The 25,398-nt window shown below is 42.6% G+C and overlaps 1 protein-coding gene across 2 annotated transcripts in view; it reads left to right on the forward strand.

Moving 5' to 3' along the window:
* The first annotated feature begins 796 nt into the window (after positions 1–796).
* The window catches only part of LOC311130156 (cholesterol transporter ABCA5-like), a 94,204-nt gene continuing 69,602 nt past the window's right edge, over positions 797–25,398 (forward strand). For both annotated transcript variants that reach the window (XM_084162844.1, XM_084162845.1), the window contains exons 1-5: positions 797–897; positions 11,221–11,402; positions 18,916–19,105; positions 19,432–19,605; positions 19,933–20,030. In XM_084162844.1, the coding sequence (XP_084018970.1) occupies positions 885–897; positions 11,221–11,402; positions 18,916–19,105; positions 19,432–19,605; positions 19,933–20,030 (657 nt within the window). In that variant the 5' untranslated portion in view covers positions 797–884. The remainder of the gene's footprint in view (positions 898–11,220; positions 11,403–18,915; positions 19,106–19,431; positions 19,606–19,932; positions 20,031–25,398) is intronic.

The raw sequence follows: 25,398 nt of genomic DNA on the forward strand, positions 1-25,398 counted from the left end.
AGATTTTTCCACCTTGCCGGCTCGGGATTCGAATCTTTCGGTTACCGGCCCAACGCTCTTAACCACTAGGCTACCTGCTTCCCTACTTTACCCATAGAAAGTCCCACCCAGTTGACTACTTTAAAATGGTGGAAGCTCTCAATGGCAATGTCCATGCCAAAACTAGTTTTATCCATTTAGAGTCCTCTATCTAACTCTATGGTGTGTACTCTCTTCACTTGCTGAAAGTGGGTTTCCACTAGTTACGACAGTCACAAAGTCAAAAGGGCTATATGGTAAAAATTCATGAAAACAAAATTATCTTTGGCAAAGTAATCCTTCTCAAGCTGATAAAGTAAACGGTGTTGCTTGTATTTAGTCTGGCTAATACCGCGTTAATGTTCTAGTCAGAACTATGAAAGTATAAAAGTTGATACAGTTATGCCATACATTTACGAACGGACAATCTGACAACGCTCTGAATTTACCAACGCCCCAGAGCACGTTATAGCTTCAGTGACACTTGATTGGTCAACGTCACACACTTTGGTCCGCATTCTATGGCAGAGACGGAAGTACGACAGAAAAAACTGTTTCCACTAGTTACCGTAGCCACAAAGTCCAATTGACTATATTGTAAATATTCATTAAAAAATAAATAGCTTTTTGGTCTTAATTTAAGGTTAGGGTTATGCATAAGCTTAGCAGTGTGGTTACGGTTAGGTTTAGGTTTAAAATCACATTTAAAGAAGATACATTGTAGAAATAGGCGGGGTGTATGACTTTGTGACTGTGGTAACTAGTGACGACCAGAAACAGTGGATTTGGTTTGTTTACATAAAACGCACCTAAAACTGGACCACAAGGGCCACAAAGGAACAAATTAGACAAAAAGACATGTCTTAATGTATTTCATACGTGAGTAGCTAAAACTTTTATATTTTGTTTAATTGCAGAGCTATTTGTGTGTTAGCATTCTTTCCTTTCTTGCTAGCCATCTCCAGAGTCCTACCATTGTTCGCTCAGCCATCTAGCTAATGTATCGTAGCTAGCTACATAAAAACCGACCAGCAGTTTTAAAAAATTGATAACGTTATATTTATATCTACCCACTACATAAGATTTAGCCGTATTTCGTATACCTAACACTCCCACGCCAGGCTTTCCACTCGTCTAACATTGCTAGCTAACGTTAGCTTTCTAACATCAACTAGTTAGTCGGTAACGTTAGCTAGCTAGCTAATGTGTACAACAAGGTTATTTATTGATCCCCGGCCACAGCTCGGCTGGCGTTTTTCCTTATGTGGCTTGTTATCTAAATAATTGAACCCGGTGTTATACGAACGTTGTAGAATAATAAAGCGATTCCACACCAGCGGGAGCGGAAAATATGTTTGGTGTCTCAAATTGTTCTGGCAATTCTCACATAGAAACTTTATTGTTTAAAATGCTTTTTACATTTGTATCACAAACCATTTTTGAGAAAATCATGATTAAAGTGGCCCTTTTATACCTATATGCCTCCTCTAAGACCCTATAATCTGTGAACCATAACGTTACGTGATACTGGCCCCCGTGTAGCTCAGTTGGTAGAGCATGGCGCTTGCAACGCCAGGGTTGTGGGTTCGATTCCCACGGGGGGCCAGTATGAAAAATTTATGCACTCACTAACTGTAAATCGCTCTGGATAAGAGCATCTGCTAAAATGACTAAAATACCGTACCGTTACATGATACAGACATTATAGGTACTCCTTATGGTGTGCTCTAAAATGTGACCGACTGCCTCGATTTGGTCTTATGTAGTGCATTTGAAATTGTGTTTTTGCATGCATAAAAGTAGAGACTCAGAGCTAGAAAATTGTATATCATACACTGCAGTTGAGGAACAATTGGGAAAGTAATTATGCTTTGAAAGTTGATAAACTTGTAAGCCCACTTTTGAGAAAATGGCCCTTGAATGTTTTGGGACAGCTACTGGAGAGCTATTCTTTGACCACCCATTCAGCATCATTCACACCCTCTTAAGCCTTAGTCCCATCCATCTCTTTAAGGATTCACATGTGAGGCCATGTGCTAAACAGAGTGAGTAGTTTAGTAAACAACCAAGGATTTCAATCTACAGAGTTCACTGCAGAATAGATGTGCTCAGGCAGTTAAAATTATTGATTGAGGACCTCTATGTAGTTTAATATGATTGCTTTTATTAAATATGTTTATTTTGGTTTATTGTGTGCTGAATTATATTGTTTTACACACGTGTATGTTTTATTATTCTGTTTTTATTGTAGTGTATACAGGGCTCTCTTGTAAAAATAGATTTTTAATTTCAATGTGACTCCCTGTTTAAATAAAGGTTAAATAAAAATAAAGACTAAAAGTAGTAGCCAACAAAAAGGAAAAATCCCAGGTAAAAATACACTTTATCTACTCCTTGGCCTATATCCTAATCTGACTTTGGTGCAGGTCATGTTGTTCTTCATTTACATTTACATTTACGTCATTTAGCAGACGCTCTTATCCAGAGCGACTTACAAATTGGTGCATTCACCTTATAGCCAGTGGGATAACCACTTTACAATGTTTTTTTTTTGGGGGGGGTAGAACGATTACTTTATCCTATCCCAGGTATTCCTTAAAGAGGTGGGGTTTCAAATGTCTCCGGAAGGTGGTGAGTGACTCCGCTGTCCTGGCGTCGTGAGGGAGCTTGTTCCACCATTGGGGTGCCAGAGCAGCGAACAGTTTTGACTGGGCTGAGCGGGAACTGTGCTTCCGCAGAGGTAGGGGAGCCAGCAGGTCAGAGGTGGATTAACGCAATGCCCTCGTTTGGGTGTAGGGACTGATCAGAGCCTGAAGGTACGGAGGTGCCGTTCCCCTCACAGCTCTGTAGGCAAGCACCATGGTCTTGTAGCAGATGCGAGCTTCAACTGGAAGCCAGTGGAGTGTGCGGAGGAGCGGGGTGACGTGAGAGAACTTGGGAAGGTTGAACACCAGACGGGCTGCGGCATTCTGGATGAGTTGTAGGGGTTTAATGGCACAGGCAGGGAGCCCAGCCAACAGCGAGTTGCAGTAATCCAGACGGGAGATGACAAGTGCATGGATTAGGACCTGTGCCGCTTCCTGTGTAAGGCAGGGTCGTACTCTCCGAATGTTGTAGAGCATGAACCTACAGGATCGGGTCACCGCCTTGATGTTAGCGGAGAACGACAGGGTGTTGTCCAGGGTCACGCCAAGGCTCTTCGCACTCTGGGAGGAGGACACAACGGAGTTGTCAACCGTGATGGCGAGATCATGGAACGGGCAGTCCTTCCCCGGGAGGAAGAGCAGCTCCGTCTTGCCAAGGTTCAGCTTGAGGTGGTGATCCGTCATCCATACTGATATGTCTGCCAGACATACAGAGATGCGATTCGCCACCTGGTTATCAGAAGGGGGAAAGGAGAAGATTAGTTGTGTGTCGTCTGCGTAGCAATGATAGGAGAGGCCATGTGAGGATATGACAGAGCCAAGTGACTTGGTGTATAGCGAGAATAGGAGAGGGCCTAGAACTGAGCCCTGGGGGACACCAGTGGTGAGAGCACGTGGTGCGGTGACAGCTTCTCGCCACGCCACTTGGTAGGAGCGACCGGTCAGGTAGGACGCAATCCAAGAGTGAGCCGCGCCGGAGATGCCCAGCTCGGAGAGGGTGGAGAGGAGGATCTGATGGTTCACAGTATCAAAGGCAGCAGACAGGTCTAGAAGGACAAGAGCAGAGGAGAGAGAGTTAGCTTTAGCAGTGCGGAGAGCCTCCGTGACACAGAGAAGAGCAGTCTCAGTTGAATGACCAGTCTTGAAACCTGACTGGTTTGGATCAAGAAGGTCATTCTGAGAGAGATAGCAAGAGAGTTGGCTAAAGACGGCACGCTCAATAGTTTTGGAGAGAAAAGAAAGAAGGGATACTGGTCTGTAGTTGTTGACATCAGAAGGATCGAGTGTTGATTTTTTGAGAAGGGGTGCAACTCTCGCTCTCTTGAAGATGGAAGGGACATAGCCAGCGGTCAAGGATGAGTTGATCAGCGAGGTGAGGTAAGGGAGAAGGTCACAAGAGATGGTCTGGAGAAGAGAGGAGGGGATAGGGTCAAGCGGGCAGGTTGTTGGGCGGCCGGCCGTCACAAGTCGCAAGATTTTATCTGGAGAGAGAGGGGAGAAAGAAGTCAAAGCATAGGGTAGGGCAGTGTGAGCAGGACCAGCAGTGTCATTTGACTTAACAAACGAGGATCGGATGTCGTCAACCTTCTTTTCAAAATGGTTGACGAAGTCATCCACAGAGAGGGAGGAGGGGGGGGAGGGGGAGGATGATTCAGCAGGGAGGAGAAGGTGGCAAAGAGCTTCCTAGGGTTAGAGGCAGATGCTTGGAATTTAGAGTGGTAGAAAGTGGCCTTAGCAGCAGAAACAGATGAAGAAAATGTAGAGAGGAGGGAGTGAAAAGATGCCAGGTCCGCAGGGAGTCTAGTTTTCCTCCATTTCCGCTCGGCTGCACAGAGCCCTGTTCTGTGAGCTCGCAATGAGTCATCAAGCCACGGAGCTGGAGGGGAGGACAGAGCCGGCCGGGAGGATAGGGGACATATAGAGTCAAAGGATGCAGAAAGGGAGGAGAGGAGGGTTGAGGAGGCAGAAACAGGAGATTGGAGGGAGAAGGATTGAGCAGAGGGAAGAGATGATAGGATGGAAGAGGAGAGAGTAGCGGGAGAGAGAGAGCGAAGGTTGCGACGGCGCATTACCATCTGAGTAGGGGCAGAGTGAGTAGTGTTGGAGGAGAGCGAGAGAGAAAAGGATACAAAGTAGTGGTCGGAGATATGGAGGGGAGTTGCAGTGAGATTAGTAGAAGAACAGCATCTAGTAAAGATGAGGTCAAGCGTATTGCCTGCCTTGTGAGTAGGGGGGGACGGTGAGAGGGTGAGGTCAAAAGAGGAGAGGAGTGGAAAGAAGGAGGCAGAGAGAAATGAGTCAAAGGTAGACGTAGGGAGGTTGAAGTCCCCCAGAACTGTGAGGGGTGAGCCATCCTCAGTAAAGGAACTTATCAAGGTGTCAAGCTCATTGATGAACTCTCCAAGGGAACCTGGAGGGCGATAAATGACAAGGATATTAAGCTTAAATGGGCTAGTGACTGTGACAGCATGGAATTGAAATGAGGAGATCGACAGATGGGTCAGGGGAAAAATAGAGAATGTCCACTTGGGAGAGATGAGGATTCCTGTGCCACCACCCCGCTGACCCATCTCTGTGGATGGCCTCTGGCTGACCAGATGCTCTCGGGGTATGCGAGAACACATGGTCAGACGAGGAGAGAGCAGTAGGAGTAGCAGTGTTTTCAGTGGTAATCCATGTTTCCGTCAGCGCCAAGAAGTTGAGGGACTGGAGGGTAGCATAGGCTGAAATGAACTCTGCCTTGTTGGCAGCAGAACGGCAGTTCCAGAGGCTGCCTGAGACCTGGAACTCCACGTGTGTGGTGCGTGCAAGGACCACCAGGTTAGAGAGGCAGCAGCCACGCGGTGTGAGGCGTTTGTATAGCCTGTGCGGAGAGGAGAGAACAGGGATAGACAGAGGCATAGTTGACAGGCTGCAGAAAATGGCTACAATAATGCAAAGGAGATCGGAATGAAATGAACTAAACATCTGGGAAAGGAGAGAGTGGGGCCTCCCTCACCACAACACCCAAATATAACTCTCCCAACTTCCACCTCAGAATCTATAATTGTTGTAAACTACAGCGGTTCAATGTTTTCTAGGAATAGACTAACTTAGTTTATTCAGCTAGCTAACTAGGTACAGTATTCTTCCGTGAAAATCGTCCAGGGCACCTAGTCATAAGACGCCACAGCCAGCTAGCATGCCGGACTCCAACAACACGGTTTAGCACCAATTCTCGGCCACAACAAACCACCAGTGTGTCAACACGCCAAGCAGATCGTTCGTGTCCGTGTCTAACGTTGTGGGTTAGTCCCGACAGCTTGAGCGAGTCCGTCGTCAACTTATTCAGCCAGTTAGTTAGCTAGAATAGTTAGCATACTAGCTAGCCATTGCTTTCAGACAAAGAAGAAACCCCTCCTTTCACGGCACGGACACACAGAGAGAGCCAAGCTAACGTTAACTAGTCACCCATGTCCCGATTTTTCCTTGAACGACTCTGGCTACCAATATGTAAAAACAAAACACAAATGTAGGTTATGACTTACCCCTAGCAGCTACTGTTAGCTAGCCAAGTGCAAAGCTAGCCACTGAATTGACTCAGCCAGTTCGTGTCTGTTCGCTCGGTCGTTCCAGCTATTGTTTACTAGTAGCTATCCAGGTAGCAACAAGCTAGGTAAATTTCAAGCACAGTAGCCACTTACTACCTAACGTTAACGGTTCAGACAATGAGGTTAGAAAACAGCTGAATGGTAGGCAATTATTATTATTCTTCACATTACCGTCTCTGGTAAACACACACTATATCAAATAAAATCTAAGTTTGTCACAAGCACCGGATACAGAAGGTGTAAACGGTTCAGGGATAGTAGCAATATCAAAAACAAAGTGTCTAGATAAAAATATTTTATAATTATTAGATGACGCTTACCCGACACACTTGTCTAAATTGATGGGTCATGTGAAGGAAATGCTATAACCAACCCCCAGCCACATCTAGCTAAGTGGATGGGTCACTATTGTCTAGACATGTACACATGTTCATGAAATACAATAGATGGCCGTAATCACCCATAGACACACCTGGCTAACTTGAGGGGTCATGTAATCATCTGACGAAGTGCAGTCTTTTGTTTAGACATCTAGCTAGCTAGCTAGCTAAACAATGAACCAGCATAATCCCAACTCATACTACTATTAATACAAACATTGTCATAGCTGTAGTATTAATCTGCAGGTAGCTAAAGCTAACAACTAGGTTCAATGATAGCTAGCTAACATTAGGCTATAACTAGCAATGCAAATGGATTTCTGATTCGAATAATATTACTACACAGATCATACATGTAACGTTAGCTAGTGAGGCAGCAAGCTAACGTTCACTAACTAGCGAACAGTTCGCTTTAACTTGCAATGAAATTACTTTCTGACAAAATTAGAAATGTATAATATCTGAAAATGTAGCTAGACTCTTACCTGTATACAGTGAGGGAAAAAAGTATTTGATCCCCTGCTGATTTTGTATGTTTGCCCACTGAAAAAGACATGATCAGTCTATAATTTTTAATGGTAGGTTTATTTGAACAGGGAGAGACAGAATAACAACAAAAAAAATCCAGAAAAACACATGTCAAAAATGTTATAAATTGATTTGCATTTTAATGAGGGAAATAAGTATTTGACCCCTCTGCAAAACATGACTTAGTACTTGGTGGCAAAATCCTTGTTATCAATCACAGAGGTCATACGTTTCTTGTAGTTGGCCACCAGGTTTGCACACACCTCAGGAGGGATTTTGTCCCAATCCTCTTTGCAGATCTTCTCCTAGTCATTAAGGTTTTGAGCCTGACGTTTGGCAACTCAAACCTTCAGCTCCCTCCACAGATTTTCTATGGGATTAAGGTCTGGAGACTGGCTAGGCCACTCCACAACCTTAATGTGCCTCTTCTTGAGCCACTCCTTTGTTGCCTTGGCCGTGTGTTTTGGGTCATTGTCATGCTGGAATACCCATCCACGACCCATTTTCAATACCCTGGCTGAGGGAAGGATGTTTCTCACCCAAGATTTGATGGTACATGGCCCCGTCCATCGTCCCTTTGATGTGGTGAAGTTGTCCTGTCCCCTTAGCAGAAAAACACCCCCAAAGCATAATGTTTACACCTCTATGTTTGACGGTGGGGATGGTGTTCTTGGGGTCATAGGCAGCATTCCTCCTCCTCCAAACACGGCGAGTTGAGTTGATGCCAAAGAGCTCAATTTTGGTCTCATCTGACCACAACACTTTCACCCAGTTCTCCTCTGAATCATTCAGATGTTCATTGGCAAACTTCAGACGGGCCTGTATATGTGCTTTCTTGAGCAGGGGGACCTTGCGGGCGCTGCAGGATTTCAGTCCTTCACGGCGTAGTGTGTTACCAATTGTTTTCTTGGTGACTATGGTCCCAGCTGCCTTGAGATCATTGACAAGATCCTCCCGTGTAGTTCTGGGCTGATTCCTCACCGTTCTCATGATCATTACAACTCCACGAGGTGAGATCTTGCATGGAGCCCCAGGCCGAGGGAGATTGACAGTTTTTTTGTGTTTCTTCCATTTGCGAATAATCGCACCAACTGTTGTCACCTTCTCACCAAGCTGCTTGGCGATGGTCTTGTAGCCCATTCCAGCCTTGTGTAGGTCTACCATCTTTTCCCTGACATCCTTGGAGAGCTCTTTGGTCTTGGCCATGCTGGAGAGTTTGGAATCTGATTGATTGCTTTTGTGGACAGGTGGCTTTTATACAGGTAACAAACTGAGATTAGGAGCACTCCCTTTAAGAGTGTGCTCCTAATCTCAGCTTGTTACCTGTATTAAAAGTCACCTGGGAGCCAGAAATCTTTCTGATTGAGAGGGGGTCAAATACTTATTTCCCTCATTAAAATGCAAATCAATTTATAACATTTTTGACATGCGTCTTTCTGGATTTTTTTGTTGTTATTCTGTCTCTCACTGTTCAAATAAATCTACCATTTAAAATTATAGACTGATCATTTCTTTGTCAGTGGGCAAACGTACAAAATCAGCAGGGGATCAAATACTTTTTTCCCTCACTGTATATGGACGAATGCTTCACGGCAGACTGGAACCATTTAAATCTGTTTTGTTTGTAACTACATATTGTTTGGCAAGCGTTGTGTCAAGTCTCTCCAGTTCACACTGACCGTGGCGTGTGCAGAAAGTAGCCCATCACGTTTTCCAACTGATGGGGCGGCAGGTAGCTTAGTGGGTAAGAGCGTTGTGCCAGTAACCGAAAGGTCGCTGGTTCTAATCCCCGAGCCGACTAGGTGAAAAATCTGTCGATGTGCCCTTAAGCAAGGCACTTAACCCTAATTGCTCCTGTAAGTCGCTCTGGATAAGAGCGTCTGCTAAATGACTAAAATGTAAATGTAAAATCTGTCGATAGCACCTGCTAATTTCAGGGCATCAATGTTGTTGAGAAAAGTAGCAAAACTTTTGTAGTTCTCAATGGCTAACATTATATCTTTCAAAACCGGCACGGTAGAAAGGACTATCAACACATACTGAGCAGTTCACTTTTATAGACAGAATATGCTACATGACAGACCAATCCAAACTCATCTCCCGGCATGTCCAGCCCATCCATTATCTCAGCCAATCATGGGTCGTGGGAAGGTTCATGTCTTTTTCCGTGGCTAAACCAACTGGGCTCGTAATTTAAGAATTGTATTTGTATTTACAGATGGCATACACGTTTGTTAGTAATGCACATGAAAGCCAAAATTCTGCCAAAAAAATGCATTTTGATTTTTTTTAAAAAGTTAACGTTCAAATGCCTCTCCTGTGAAGTAGTGACGTGCGACATAAGCCTAGTTCCCTGAAACGAGTCACAAATATGGAATGTCTTGATTCTGAAAGAAAAAAATGCATAATAATTTATTCAACATTACAAATATTAATATCTCAAAACTACCCTTTTTGATTATGTTCATTTTAAAACATGTTATTTGGAACAATATCCTCCACAAGTACATCAAATCTATTATCATCTGTGAAAGAGACCATGCTCTCAGCATGACACCCTGCTTAGCTCTTATATTTACACTCACTATTAAGTGTTTTATAATTTTCTTTTCAGGGCAACCAGTGCTACAAGTAGAACACAAAACAATTTGACATAAACAGTTGCATTCATGAGTTTTATTGACAAATGTCAAAATAAAAAAATGTCTGCCAAAGCAAAAACCGGATAATGAATTTATATGAATGCTGTAAGTACAGAAATTGTTTGCACTGCAGGAAATTAATAACCAACTAGTCAGTGACAACTGTTTGGAGTTTGTAACAGAAACTACAGTATGTGAGTTTATTATAGACACTATGTCCTGGGATTTTCAATGAACTTCTATGTAGAAGAACCCCTTACCTTCTAATGACTCTTATGTAGCTTGTGAGCGTCATAGAGTAAGACATGTTACACGTGCATGTTCATGAGTCAGATTTTCATCAAGCTTTTAATAGTTTGTAGCTATAACCATTCTGACTCTACAGACATTTATATAAAAAAGATCTGGTCCCTTCGGGATCCGCACTTGTCTCACAAAGACCACTCTAGCTCAGCCCCTGTTAATCACTCAGACTAATGGTTGGTACCAACGGATGCAGAAGAAATAGACAAATCCAATGGTACAAGAAGTCAATAGCTCAAACACACACAGTGTTTAAAAAGGGGTTAGAAGTCACGCCGGTGTGACGGTGGGACTCATTGGGTTAAATAAAGGTGAAATAAGTCTTCCAGAGTGGGCTCTCTACTCATTCTGAAAGTATGATACATTTTATGAGCACCACCAACACAGTGAATGGGAAAATTGATTAAATGGGAACTCCCTCTGGTGACTTGCTGAATGTGCAATCCTTAAGAATGGCTGTGATTGGTTAATGACCTATAATGTCAATTCCTATTTATAAAATGGGTCATATCATTAAAAGTACCAGAGAACCCACTCTGGAAATTAGTCGTGTTTGAAGAGTATAGCTATTGTTGCAAACAATATGTCTAAAAATAAGCAAAATCAAAAAGGAGTATATTAATATTAATATTAATATTCTTAATGTTGATTAAATGAACATGAACATTTGTATTTCAGAATCTAGACATACTCCATATTTGAGAACACTATAAGGAGTATGTATCATGTATGGTTCACAGATCATAGGTATGTATAGGTCTAAATAAGGCCTAAAATGGCTAATTTCATCATGATAAAAAAATAATAATTGTGAAACAAATGTAAAAAGCATGTTAAACATCCTTCCTCCCAATGAAGTTCCTATATGAGAATTGCCAGAACACTCTGAGATAACAAAAATATTTTCCGCAGCCGTGGAATCGCCCAATTAGCCTAGCTAGCTAAAATGATCGACCCATGCGTTAATAATTTTGCTAGCCAGCCAGCTAGCTAGCTACTTCCCTTGAGATCCCTACCATCATAAAATGAATGCCAACACTTTATCAATCTAGTAGTTAGTGAGCCATCTAAAAAAGTTCCTCACAACAAGGATGCTTTGTCTCTTGTTTTGCAGCTATTGCGCCCAGCTGTGGAGAACGTCCTCATTCATGCCCCAGACAGTTGAAGCATGCTGGTAGTAACGTTAGTATGCAGCCCAACATAATCAGAAGAGATGCCGGAGTCTGGCATCAAACGAAAAGCCTGCTTTACAAGAATCTACTCATCAAATGGAGGACTAAACAACAGAGTCTGCAGGTGGGTTACTTGTTGCACCTTGTGCTTTGTTTGCCTGATTTGAATCACTTTGGGCCTGTTTCCCGGACACAGATTAAACCTAGTCCAGGACTAAGAAGCACTTTCAATTGTGATTCCCCATTGAGTTTTATTTTAGTCCAGGACTAGCCTTAATCTGTGTCCGGGAAACCGACCCTTTATGTTTTGCATCTGAGAAAAGTAGCTACAGTTGAAGTCGGAAGTTTGCATACACTTAGGTTGGAGTCATTAAAACTCGTTTTTCAACCACTCCACACATTTCTTGTTAACAAACTATAGTTTTGGCAAGTCGGTTAGGACATCTACTTTGTGCACGACACAAGTCATATTTCCAACAATTGTTTAAACAGATTACTTCACTGTATCACAATTCCAGTGGGTCAGAAATTTACATACACTAAGTTGACTGTGCCTTTAAACAGCTTGGAAAATTCCAGAAAATGATGTCATACCTTTAGAAGCTTCTGATAGGCTAATTGACATAATTTGACTCAATTGGAGGTGTACCTGTGGATGTATTTCAAGGCCTACCTTCAAACTCAGTGCCTCTTTACTTGACATCATGGGAAAATCCAAATAAATCAGCCAAGACCTCTGAAAAAAAAATAGTAAACCTCCACAAGTCTGGTTAATCCTTGGGAGCAATTTCCAAACGCCTGAAGGTACCACGTTCATCTGTACAAACAATAGTGCGCAAGTATAAACACCATGGGACCACGCAGCCGTCATACCGCTCAGGAAGGAGACGCGTTCTGTCTCCTAGAGATGAACGTACGTTGGTGCGAAAAGTGCAAATCAATCCCAGAACAACAGCAAAGGACCTTGTGAAGATGCTGGAGGAAACAAAAGTATCTATATCCACAGTAAAACGAGTCCTATGTCGACATAACCTGAAAGGCCGCTCAGCAAGGAAGAAGCCACTGCTCCAAAACCGCCATAAAAAAGCCAGACTACGGTTTGCAACTGCACATGGGGACAAAGATCGTACTTTTTGGAGAAATGTCCTCTGGTCTGATGAAACAAAAATAGAACTGTTTGGCCATAATGACCATCGTTATGTTTGGAGGAAAAAGGGGAAGGCTTGCAAGCCGAAGAACACCATCCCAACCGTGAAGCACGGGGGTGGCAGCATCATGCTGTGGGGGTGCTTTGCTGCAGGAGGGACTGGTGCACTTCACAAAATAGATGGCATCATGAGGAAGGAAAATTATGTGGATATATTGAAGCAACATCTCAAGACATCAGTCAGGAAGTTAAAGCTTGGTCGCAAATGGGTCTTCCAAATGGACAATGACCCCAAGCATACTTCCAAAGTTGTGGCAAAATGGCTTAAGGACAACAAAGTCAAGGTATTGGAGTGGGCATCATAAAGCCCTGACCTCAATCCGATATAATATTTGTGGGCAGAACTGAAAAAGCATGTGCGAGCAAGGCGGCCTACAAACCTGACTCAGTTACACCAGTTCTGTCAGGAGGAATTGGCCAAAATTCACCCAACTTATTGTGGGAAGCTTGTGGAAGGCTACCCGAAACGTTTGACCCAAGTTAAACAATTTAAAGGCAATGCTACCAAATACTAATTGAGTGTATGTAAACTTCTGACCCACTGGGAACGGCGCACAATTGGCCCAGCGTCATCCAGTGTAGGGGAGGGAATGGCCGGCAGGGATGTAGCTCAGTTGGTAGAGCATGGCGTTTGCAACGCCAGGGTTGTGGGTTTCCCACGGGGGGCCAGTATGGAAAAAAATAATGTATGCACTCACTTAACTGTAAGTCGCTCTGGATAAGAGCGTCTGCTAAATGACTAAAAATTTAAAAAATGTAAAATGTGATGAAATAAATAAAAGCTGAAATAAATAATTCTCTCTACTATTATTCTGACATTTCACATTCTTAAAATAAAGTGGTGATCCTAACTGACCAAAGATAGGGAATTTTTACTAGGATTAAATGTCAGGAATTGTGAAAAACTGAGTTTAAATGTATTTGGCTAAGGTGTATGTAAACTTCCGACTTCAACTGTAGCTATATAGCTAACTATGTAACTCATCATAATTTCCTGCTGCCAGGAGAGAGCTAATACAAAATTATTTTTATATTCTATGATATTAATCACACAACACACCACATTCTAGGCTGTTCCCATTAGGACTATAAGGGGTAGTTAGGTAATAGTACTGCAGGCTAGGAGTGCACTGTTATGGTCAGTCACATGTACCTTCCTTTCTCTTGTTTTACCTCGCTCCAGAGCATTTTGACTCTAGCATTTTATTGTGCCCACCCGCCCACAAGCTTCTGTAAACTTGTTGTGACCAGTAAAAATATGTTTGCCTTCTCCTTCGCAACTCAGCAGGTCTCCACAACTTGGAATTGAAATAAATAAGAAACATTTTTCTATTTTTTGTGGGTTTTTCTTCTTTGTAGGGCCATGCTTTTTTAATTTGGAGTTGCTAAGTTGCTGTAATGCATTATTAATGTGTCTCCCTGTTTCACATTTTCCTCCCGGGGTAGCCAGTGTTTGAGAGGGGCTTCCTGGAAATTAAGTAGCTGTATAAGGGAAGGCAGCAAGTGTTGAATAACTAGGGTTGCATTCCACATGGTACTCTTGTCCCTTTGTAGTACACTACTTGTGACCAGAACCCCATTAGTCCTGGTCAAAAGTAGTGCACTATATCGGAAAGCAGGCTGACACTTAGCATACAGCTCCTACTGCACCTGTGCTATTAAAATGAAGTGGTAGACTATGCTTTTTAATCCTGCGAGCCACACCAACCGCTCGCTGACTATCATCATCCATCTTGGGCTGGCTGTAGTCCTTTCAAAGGTTATTAAAACGCAACCAAATAAATTAAGCATGTTATGTAACGCTCCATGCCTCTGTGCTAAGCTTGTCTTGGAGAAAAGCACCAATGCCAGTTCAGCGTTAATGATTATCCTTTGGCAAAGCTGTGTTTATCAAACGTGTGCTTTTTTGGGGGGTTATAACTGTTCATTACAGATTTATAAACTAACGATAAGGAAGTAATTAACAGTTTATGAACAACTGAACTTGAATGTCACGGCAAAATATAGATTTCCGCCCAAATAGACATACCCAAAGTAATACTTTTTAATGAGATGGCCATAAACAATTTGCCTGACGACTCAAACTAAATTTTTCCGCTGCTCTATCGTTCGCTACATACAGTACTTCAGTCTGAGACTGCCATCATTTAAGTCGTTTGTGGTGAAAATGAGGGGTGTTGTACAGAACGAAGTCATCAGTGATCAACTCTAACCAATCAGAATATCAAAGCCAATTACGAATTTTCAAACGTCCACTTTACCAAGATGTGTTCTGGCTCTGGCCCAACCCATCGGTTTCTAGGACCGATCAGAACTGTTAGAATGTTTTTCAGTTCTAGAAATCATTGGGGAGGTACTCAGATCCAGACTCATTGGTAGAAGAAACGTCCGTGGGTGTAGCATTTTGTCCGGAGCAAGGAGTTTGGGTAGCCAGGCAAATAAAAAATACCTGGTAATGTTGCATAGTTTTAGAAAGGTATGGAGCTCACATTTCTGGTAAAAATAGTTATAAATTGCGGAGGTGTACTCACTTTTCAGGACACAAGCTCAGGTACATAGTACAAATATTAGGAAAATCTGGAAAATCATCTACACTGAACAAAAATATAAATGCAACATGTGCTGTTCCCATGTTTCATGAGCTGAAATAAATGATCCCAGACATTTTCCATACGCACAAAAGCTTATTTCTCTCAGATTTTGGGCACAACTTTGTTTACATCCCGGTTTGTGAGCATTTCTCCTTTGCCAAGATAATCATTCCACCTGACAGGTGTGGCATAACAAGAAGCTGATTAAACAGCATGATCATTACACAGGTGCACCTTGTGCTGGGGACAATAAAAGGCCATTCTTTGAGGGAGTGTGCAGTTGGCATGCTGACTGCAGGAATGTCCACCAGAGCTGTTGCCAGAGAATGTAATGTTCATTTCTGTACCGTAAGCCGCCTCCAACGTCGTTTTAGAGAATTTGGCAGTAGGTCCAACCGGCCTCACAACCGCAGACCATGTGTAACCACGCCAGCCCAGGACCTCCACATCGAGCTTCTTCACCTGCGGGATTGTCTGAGATCAACCACCCGGACAGCTTATGAAACTGAGGAGTATTTCTGTCTGTAATAAAGCCCTTTTGTGAGGAAAAACTCATTCTGATTGGCTGGGCCTGGCTCCCCAGTGGGTGGGCCTATGCCGTCCCAAGCCCACCTATGGCTGCGCCTCTGACCAGTCATGTGGAACCCATAGATTAGGGCCTAATGAATTTATTTCAATTGACTGATTTCCTCATATGAACTGTAACTCAGTAAAATCTTTGAAATTGTTGCATGTTGCGTTTAGATTTTTGTTCAGTGAAATTATTTTCCCCTATTCAAGAGAAGTGGGGCAATAGGGCTTGAAATGACTGAAATGCTCTAAGTTAGGGAGGTGACAAATGGACAATTCTGCTTAACGTTTAAACTGCAATTTTTATCGGCTTTCCGTTATAACTTTTTAAAAAAATCATAAATTTCCACAGCAATTCACAATGCAGAATAATATTATGTATGTTAGACTGCTAGAGCAGGGCAATGAAGTTATAGCCTATCTACCACAGTCATATACCCTTGAAAGTGCCTTGGCTAGGCTTATCTATTGGCAATCAAAAGCTGTATCTCCCAATGGAATGCTGAATTTCGCAATTTCTTGGCTTGCGATGTCTCGCAGCTTAAGTAAAGCAGGGCCTATCATCAATGAATAGGCTAGGACAGGGTTCTTCAATTCCGGTCCTGGAGGGCCGAAACACCTCTGTTTTTCATCCTCTCCTTCTAATCAGGGGCTAATTCAGACCTGGGACACCATGTGAGTGCAATTAACTACCAGGTAGAAATAAAAAAACTGAATTGTTTCGGCCCTCCAGGACCGGAATTGAAGAACCCTGGGCTAGGATATTCTAACAGACTGAAGACTGAACACCCACTTGCATCATTAGCGAAGAGAAAGAGCAGGCGAGCCAGTTGCACTGTGATTTAAATTTTGTGGGGGAAAAAGACATAGAATTTCCGTTAGATTCTTCTTAATGTTAAGGATCCCAATATCATTTAAACGTTTTAGCGTTTAAACGTTCACACCCCTATTGTAAATATAGTAAAAATCAAATTATAAACTACTTATTATAAGATTTCACCTTCTTCAAAAAATATGATCATCGTAGTGTAGGGCTGACCGCAATTAGTCGACTGGAATTATTACTTTGGTTACGGTAATTTCTGTTAATGCATTCAATATTATTATTCCAGTTTTCCTGTTATCATTGTTTGCTGAGTGCACAACCTATGCTACACTTGTGAGAAATAAGTTTTGGTTTATTTCATTCCATTTACGAGTTTTGTCAATTTAGTCATTGTCTTGTGTTTGGAGCGCTCCTGGCAATGTTGAATAAGGACGCGCACGCATAGAAGTAGGCCTATAGGCTACCTGGCCTGCGCGCAAATGTAGACATATAACTGTGCCCATTTGGGGATCTGATAGTATTTCTGATTGGCTTAACACACCACCAATAATGACCTGTGGAGCTTCGCAAAGTAATGTTTTCTTAACCTCAAACAGCAAGCAAACAAAGTCAGTTTTTACGTCCATTGAGAATTACAATAGTTCCTCAATGTATTTGAAAAGTCTTTCCATCTCTCTGCCTTTCGATAACCTCTCAGCGTGAAAGGGAAAATGTAATGGTCTGATCCAGTAGCAACATCATAAAATAGGCCTACCTGATTACTTCTTATCAGTGCTTGACTTGGACTGAAATAGGTTCCGGTACTCATTTTGGGTGCTGGTACTGTTTATATTAAGGTGCAGGAGCTCCACAATACTTTTGAGCGAATATTCTATAAGAGGAACAGGAGCTCAAGCAGTATAAAATCTGAGGTGCTGGTACTCTGCTCCGTTGGCGTGGGAAACTCTGAGGGCCCAGAATATTTTATACGATGTTGCAAGTTCACTAGTGCAAGCTTCGGGCCAGACCCAAGTTAATAGTTGATACAATTTTTCAAGTTCGTTGCAAACAGGCCATGTGTAGCCAATGTGATTTATAGAATATTTATTTTTATCAGGATATTTTCTACATGCAGGCTGCAATCTTTTTATTTGTTGGCTTTATGTAGGCTATTTTTACATAGTTGGCAATGGCAATAGAAGTTACTTTTTAGGTTTGTATAATTTTCATTTAGATTTGGATAGAATTTTGATTAACCACACAACAATGATTTTAAGATATGTAGATGTTATTATACATTTAAATTAAACTGTTTCACAAAATGTGCATATGAAAACCTTAACTGGCACGCAAATCGGTGAGAAAGGTTGCCGACTCCTCGTGTAGCCTATTACCGGCAACCGCTCAAGGTTTCCTAAATAGGGGACTTAACGTTTGAGGTTTTATTACCCCCTTCATAATGTGTGTTTTTTACTCCGGGAAACCAGCCCACAGAGTGTTTATATGGACGTAATAGGCATAGGCCCTGCGATAGACTAGCATCCTGTTCAGTGGGTGTACTTGTATAGAACATCAAGCTGCCTCACACTACAGAAACAAAAGACAGACTCGTGCAAGGCTACTTACTTACCTAATACGCATAGGACTAGGTATGTCATAGGAGCAGCTAACACATATTTTTATCTGTGGCAATTTGAAAGATACGCCAGCCTCCAGCTGAGGGCTTAACATGCCAAACACTCCAATGAAGTGTTTCAATTAATTTCACTGCTCCCCAAGGTCAGCCTGTCAAGAGAGATCAGGGTTGTTTAATAGCACTGTTTGTTTGTCGCCAACCTTGATGGTAGTGAGAGTTTGAGACCTTGGACAAGCTGCATACAGTGGGCTTGTTCGACATTGTAGCCGACAGTGTACGTGACTGCCGACTGACTGACAAATCACTTTGCATCATAAATAACTACTCATTCATTATTATTTGTAGATCAGTCAGATCACAATGCGTCACAGATTTGATCCGCTCAAACACGGCCATCGAGTGGTTATGTGGTTATGGTGGAGGAGTAGTCCGGTTTGGGGTGGGGATGTTATTAGGATGTTTACGGTAGTAGGATGGGGATGTTATTAGGATGTTTACGGTAGTAGGATGGGGATGTTATTAGGATGTTTACGGTAGTGCCACTGTGCTGTTTATTAGAATGACATGCTGATATCCATCCACGTGTTAATTTAACCTCAGTCTTGTGTCCTTCCATCTAGGCCGGGTTACTGTCAAGCACTTTGTGACAAGTGCTGATATAAAAGGGCTTTATAAATACCTTTGTTTGATTTAATTATTGATTAATTGATTGATGCCCTTTATAAATACATTTGATTGATTAATTGAGGGGGTGAGTGGTTGATTGATGCCCTTTCCCTCCAGGAGTTGATTTGATTGATTGATTGATTGGTGCCTTTTCTCCTCTAGGAGTTGATCCTGCCGCTGCTGCTGCTGTGCCTGCTGATTCTGATCAGCACCCTGAACCCCCATGTCTACTATGGAGGCATCAGTACCATGGAGCTGGAGAGGGAGGACTACCACTTACTAAAGGGCCTGGGATACACCCCCATTAACAATGCCACCAATCACATCATGGAGGAGGTGGCCCAGGAAATGCGTAAGTAGGAGGATGGACATGAAGTGCGAAAAATGCTAATATAGGTGATATTGACTTGTGTTGGATTTGTCGCACAAATGCTAAAATGTTAGCATTTGGAGACGGTGACCAGGTTAACAAAACCAAGGCATGGAATGCACCCGTCCCGTCATGGATTTAGCCTAAAAGCATTGCCTTGGTGTAGGCTAAGCATTGACTGGAGCCTGGAGGGAATTTCTATGGGCCCTTGTCAAAAGTTGTGCCCTATAACAGTAGTACGGTGCCATTTGGGACGCAGACAGTGTATTAATTGCTTAATTTCTTGTGATTTCCTGATTGTACTGTAGACTTGCAGGATCGTCTGGAGATGTTCTCTAGTGAAGAGGATCTGGAGAATGCCAGTCTTTATGAGCCCTCAGGCTACGTTGGGGTGGTCTTCATGGGCAGCACACCCACCTCTTACAAGTTGCGCTTCCCTTACAACCAGCTGCCCCTGCCCAGCGACTACACTGAGTCTATTGGTGAGAGATTATTTTTATTTTGCTATAGATAAAAAAGTATATATTTTTTAATTGCAAGCAAGAGTTGAGCCTATTCCTTCCTAATGTCCATTAGTGTGAGAGACAGAGTATTAGCATACGCTCTGTGTACAAGCAGAACATCCCCAATACAATAGAAAGCCTTCCGCTTTGGAGATGTATTTGCATACTGCAAGATGATTATAAACGCCTAGATAATTCAAAGGATTGGTCACTAGTCAGTGTATAGATGTGAGTTATGAAGGAAATAACGGAGTATGTCTGTCTGTCTGTCTGTCTGTGTCTCTGTGTTTTTTCTCCCTCCCTCAGCCAACTGTTTTGCCAGCTCAGTGAACTGCAGAGCAGCTAACTACTGGTACTCTGGCTTCATCCGTCTCCAGACTCTCATCGACGCTGCCATCATTCAGGTGAGAGGTCAAAGGTTGCAGAGATCTCTTCAGGAGGTTTAACTTCAACCTTACTTGACCTCCTGATTTGGATGATTGAACTTGTGGCCGAGTTCCACAATTTTTGTAAAAAAAATTTAGTCATTTAGCAGACGCTCTTATCCAGAGCGACTTGAGTGCATACATTTTTCTTACTGGCCCCCGTGGGAATCGAACCCACAACCCTGGCGTTGCAAGCGCCATGCTCTACAAATTGACTCCCTATTCCCTATGTAGTGCGCTACTTTTGACCAGGACACATTGGGATATATATATATATATATATATATATATATATATATATATATACACACATTGAGGGAAAAAAGTATTTGATCCCCTGCTGATTTTGTACGTTTGCCCACTGACAAAGAAATGATCAGTCTATAATTTTTATGGTAGGTTTATTTGAACAGTGAGAGACAGAATAACAACAACAAAATCCAGAAACAACGCATGTCAAACATTTTATGAATTGATTTGCATTTTAATGAGGGAAATAAGTATTTGATCCCCTCTCAATCAGAAAGATTTCTGGCTCCCATGTGTCTTTTATACAGGTAACGAGCTGAGATTAGGAGCACACTCTTAAAGGGAGTGCTCCTAATCTCAGCTTGTTACCTGTATAAAAGACACCTGTCCACAGAAGCAATCAATCAATCAGATTCCAAACTCTCCACCATGGCCAAGACCAAAGAGCTCTCCAAGGATGTCAGGGACAAGATTGTAGACCTACACAAGGCTGGAATGGGCTACAAGACCATCGCCAAGCAGCTTGGTGAGAAGGTGACAACAGTTGGTGCGATTATTCGCAAATGGAAGAAATACAAAAGAACTGTCAATCTCCCTCGGCCTGGGGCTCCATGCAAGATCTCACCTCGTGGAGTTGCAATGATCATGAGAACGGTGAGGAATCAGCCCAGAACTACACGGGAGGATCTTGTCAATGATCTCAAGGCAGCTGGGACCATAGTCACCAAGAAAACAATTGGTAACACACTACGCCGTGAAGGACTGAAATCCTGCAGCGCCCGCAAGGTCCCCTTGCTCAAGAAAGCACATATACAGGCCCGTCTGAAGTTTGCCAATGAACATCTGAATGATTCAGAGGAGAACTGGGTGAAAGTGTTGTAGTCAGATGAGACCAAAATCGAGCTCTTTGGCATCAACTCAACTCGCCGTGTTTGGAGGAGGAGGAATGCTGCCTATGACCCCAAGAACACCATCCCCACCGTCAAACATGGAGGTGGAAACATTATGCTTTGGGTGTGTTTTTCTGCTAAGGGGACAGGACAACTTCACCGCATCAGAGGGACGATGGACGGGGCCATGTACCATCAAATATTGGGTGAGAACCTCCTTCCCTCAGCCAGGGCATTGAAAATGCGTTTTTCAGGATTTTTTTGTTGTTATTCTGTCTCTCACTGTTCAAATAAACCTACCATTAAAATGATAGACTGATCATGTCTTTGTCAGTGGGCAAACGTACAAAATCAGCAGGGGATCAAATACTTTTTTCCCTCACTGTATTACAGTGGGGAGAACAAGTATTTGATACACTGCCGATTTTGCAGGTTTTCCTACTTACAAAGCATGTAGAGGTCTGTAATTTTTATCATAGGTACACTTCAACTGTGAGAGACAGAATCTAAAACAAAAATCCAGAAAATCACATTTGTATGATTTTTAAGTAATTAATTTGCATTTTATTGCATGACATAACTATTTGATACATCAGACAAGCAGAACTTAATATTTGGTACAGAAACCTTTGTTTGCAATTACAGAGATCATACGTTTCCTGTAGGTCTTGACCAGGTTTGCACACACTGCAGCAGGGGTTTTGGCCCACTCCTCCATACAGACCTTCTCCAGATCCTTCAGGTTTCGGGGCTGTCGCTGTGCAATACGGACTTTCAGCTCCCTCCAAATATTTTCTATTGGGTTCAGGTCTGGAGACTGGCTAGGCCACTCCAGGACCTTGAGATGCTTCTTACGGAGCCACTCCTTAGTTGCCCTGGCTGTGTGTTTCGGGTCGTTGTCATGCTGGAAGACCCAGCCACGACCCATCTTCAATGCTCTTACTGAGGGAAGGAGGTTGTTGGCCAAGATCTCGCGATACATGGCCCCATCCATCCTCCCCTCAATACGGTGCAGTCGTCCTGTCCCCTTTGCAGAAAAGCATCCTCAAAGAATGATGTTTCCACCTCCATGCTTCACGGTTGGGATGGTGTTCTTGGGGTTGTACTCATCCTTCTTCTTCCTCCAAACACGGCGAGTGGAGTTTAGACCAAAAAGCTCTATTTTTGTCTCATCAGACCACATGACCTTCTCCCATTCCTCCTCTGGATCATCCAGATGGTCATTGGCAAACTTCCGACGGGCCTGGACATGCGCTGGCTTGAGCAGGGGGACCTTGCGTGCGCTGCAGGATTTTAATCCATGACGGCGTAGTGTGTTACTAATGGTTTTCTTTGAGACTGTGGTCCCAGCTCTCTTCAGGTCATTGACCAGGTCCTGCCGTGTAGTTCTGGGCTGATCCCTCACCTTCCTCCATGATCATTGATGCCCCACGAGGTGAGATCTTGCATGGAGCCCCAGTCCGAGGGTGATTGACCGTCATCTTGAACTTCTTCCATTTTCTAATAATTGCGCCAACAGTTGTTGCCTTCTCACCAAGCTGCTTGCCTATTGTCCTGTAGCCCATCCCAGCCTTGTGCAGGTCTACAATTGTATCCCTGATCCCCTTACACAGCTCTCTGGTCTTGGCCATTGTGGAGAGGTTGGAGTCTGTTTGATTGAGTGTGTGGACAGGTGTCTTTTATACAGGTAACGAGTTCAAACAGGTGCAGTTAATACAGGTAATGATTTGAGAACAGGAGGGCTTCTTAAAGAAAAACTAACAGGTCTGTGAGAGCCGGAATTCTTACTGGTTGGTAGGTGATCAAATACTTATGTCATGCAATAAAATGCAAATTAATTACTTAAAAATCATACAATGTGATTTTCTGGATTTTTGTTTTAGATTCCGTCTCTCACAGTTTAGGTGTACCTATGATAAAAATTACAGACCTCTACATGCTTTGTAAGTAGGAAAACCTGCAAAATCAGCTTTGTATCAAATACTTGTTCTCCCCACTGTATATGTGTATATACAGTTGAAGTCGGAAGTTCACATACACCTTATCCAAATACATTTAAACTCAGTTTTTCACAATTCCTGACATTTTAAAACTAGTAAAAATTCCCTGTATTAGGTCAGTTAGGATCACCACTTTATTTTAAGAATGTGAAATGTCAGAATAATAGTAGAGAGAATGATTTATTTCAGCTTTTATTTATTTCATCACATTCCCAGTGGGTCAGAAGTTTACATACACTCAATTATTATTTGGTAGCATTGCCTTTAAATTGTTTAACTTGGGTCAAACGTTTCGGGTAGCCTTCCACAAGCTTCCCACAATATGTTGGGTGAATTCTGGCCCATTCCTCCTGACAGAGCTTGTGTAACTGAGTCAGGTTTGTAGGCCGCTTGCTCGCACACACTTTTTCAGTTCTGCCCACAAATGTTCTATAGGATTGAGGTCAGGGCTTTGTGATGGCCACTCCAATACCTTGACTTTGTTGTCCTTAAGCAATTTTGCCACAACTTTGGAAGTATGCTTGGGGTTGTTCATTTGGAAGACCCATTTGCGACCAAGCTTTAACTTCCTGACTGATGGCTTGAGATGTTGCTTCAATATATCCACATAATTTTCCTTCCTCATGATACCATCTATTTTGTGAAGTGCACTAGTCCCTCCTGCAGCAAAGCACCCCCACAGCATGATGCTGCCACCCCCGTGCTTCACGGTTGGGATGGTGTTCTTCGGCTAGCAAGCCTTCCCCTTTTTCCTCCAAACATAACGATGGTCATTATGACCAAACAGTTCTATTTTAGTTTCATCAGACCAGAGGACATTTCTCCAAAAAGTACGATCTTTGTCCCCATGTGCAGTTGCAAACCGTAGTCTGGCTTTTTTATGGCAGTTTTGGAGCAGTGGCTTCTTCCTTGCTGAGCAGCCTTTCAGGTTATGTCGATATGGGACTCGTTTTACTGTGGATATAGGTACTTTTGTACATGTTTCCCCAAGCATCTTCACAAGGTCCTTTGCTGTTGTTCTGGGATTGATTTGCACTTTTCTCACCAAAGTACGTTCATCTCTAGGAGACAGAACGCGTCTCCTTCCTGAGCTGTATGACGGCTGCGTGGTCCCATGGTGTTTATACTTCTTGCGTACTATTGTTTGTACAGATGAACGTGGTAACTTCAGGTGTTTGGAAATTGCTACCAAGGATTAACCAGACTTGTGGAGGCTGATTTCTTTTAATTTTCCCATGATGTCAAGCAGAGGCACTGAGTTTGAAAGTAGGCCTTGAAATACATCCACAGGTGCACCTCCAATTGACTCTAATGATGTCAATTAGCCTATCAGAAGCTTCTAAAGCCATGACATCCTTTTCTGGAATTTTCCAAGCTGTTTAAAGGCACAGTCAACTAGGTGTATGTAAACTTCTGACCCACTGGAATTGTGATATGGTGAATTATAAGTGAAATAATCTGTCTGTAAACAATTGTTGGAAGAATTACTTGTGTCATGCACAAAGTAGATGTCCTAACCGACTTGCCAAAACGATAGTTTGTTAAAAAGAAATTTGTGGAGTGGTTGAAGAAATGAGTTTTAATGACTCCAACCTAAGTGTATAAAAACTTCTGACTTCAACTGTATATACACTACCATTCAAAAGTTTGGGGTCACTTAGAAATGTCCTTGTTTTTCCATGAAAACATACACAAAATGAGTTTCCAAGCTGTTTAAAGGCACAGTGAACTTAGTGTATGTAAACTTCTGACCCACTGGAATTGTGATACAGTGAATTATAAGTGAAATAATCTGTCTGTAAACAATTGTTGGACATGCACAAAGTAGACGTCCTAACCGACTTGCCAAAACGATAGTTTGTTAACAAGAAATGTGTGTAGTGGTTGAAAAAATAGTTTTAATGACTCCGCTCTGATGGACATTCCTGCAGGCAGCATGCCCAGTGCACATTCCCACAATACTTGAGACATCTGTGGCATTGTGTTGTGTGACAAAACTGCACGTTAGTGGCCTTTTAATGTCCTCAGCACAAGGTGCACCTGTATAATGATCATGCTGTTTAATCAACTTCTTGATATGCCACACCTGTCAGGTGGCTTGTTTAACTTAGCAAAGGAAAAATGCTCACTAACAGGGATGTAAACAAATTTGTACACAACATTTGAGAGAAATAAGCTTTTTGTGTGTATGGAATTTCTGAGATTTTT

This window comes from Coregonus lavaretus (assembly GCF_964263955.1).
Source record: "Coregonus lavaretus genome assembly, chromosome: 1".
Taxonomy (NCBI): Eukaryota; Metazoa; Chordata; class Actinopteri; order Salmoniformes; family Salmonidae; genus Coregonus; species Coregonus lavaretus.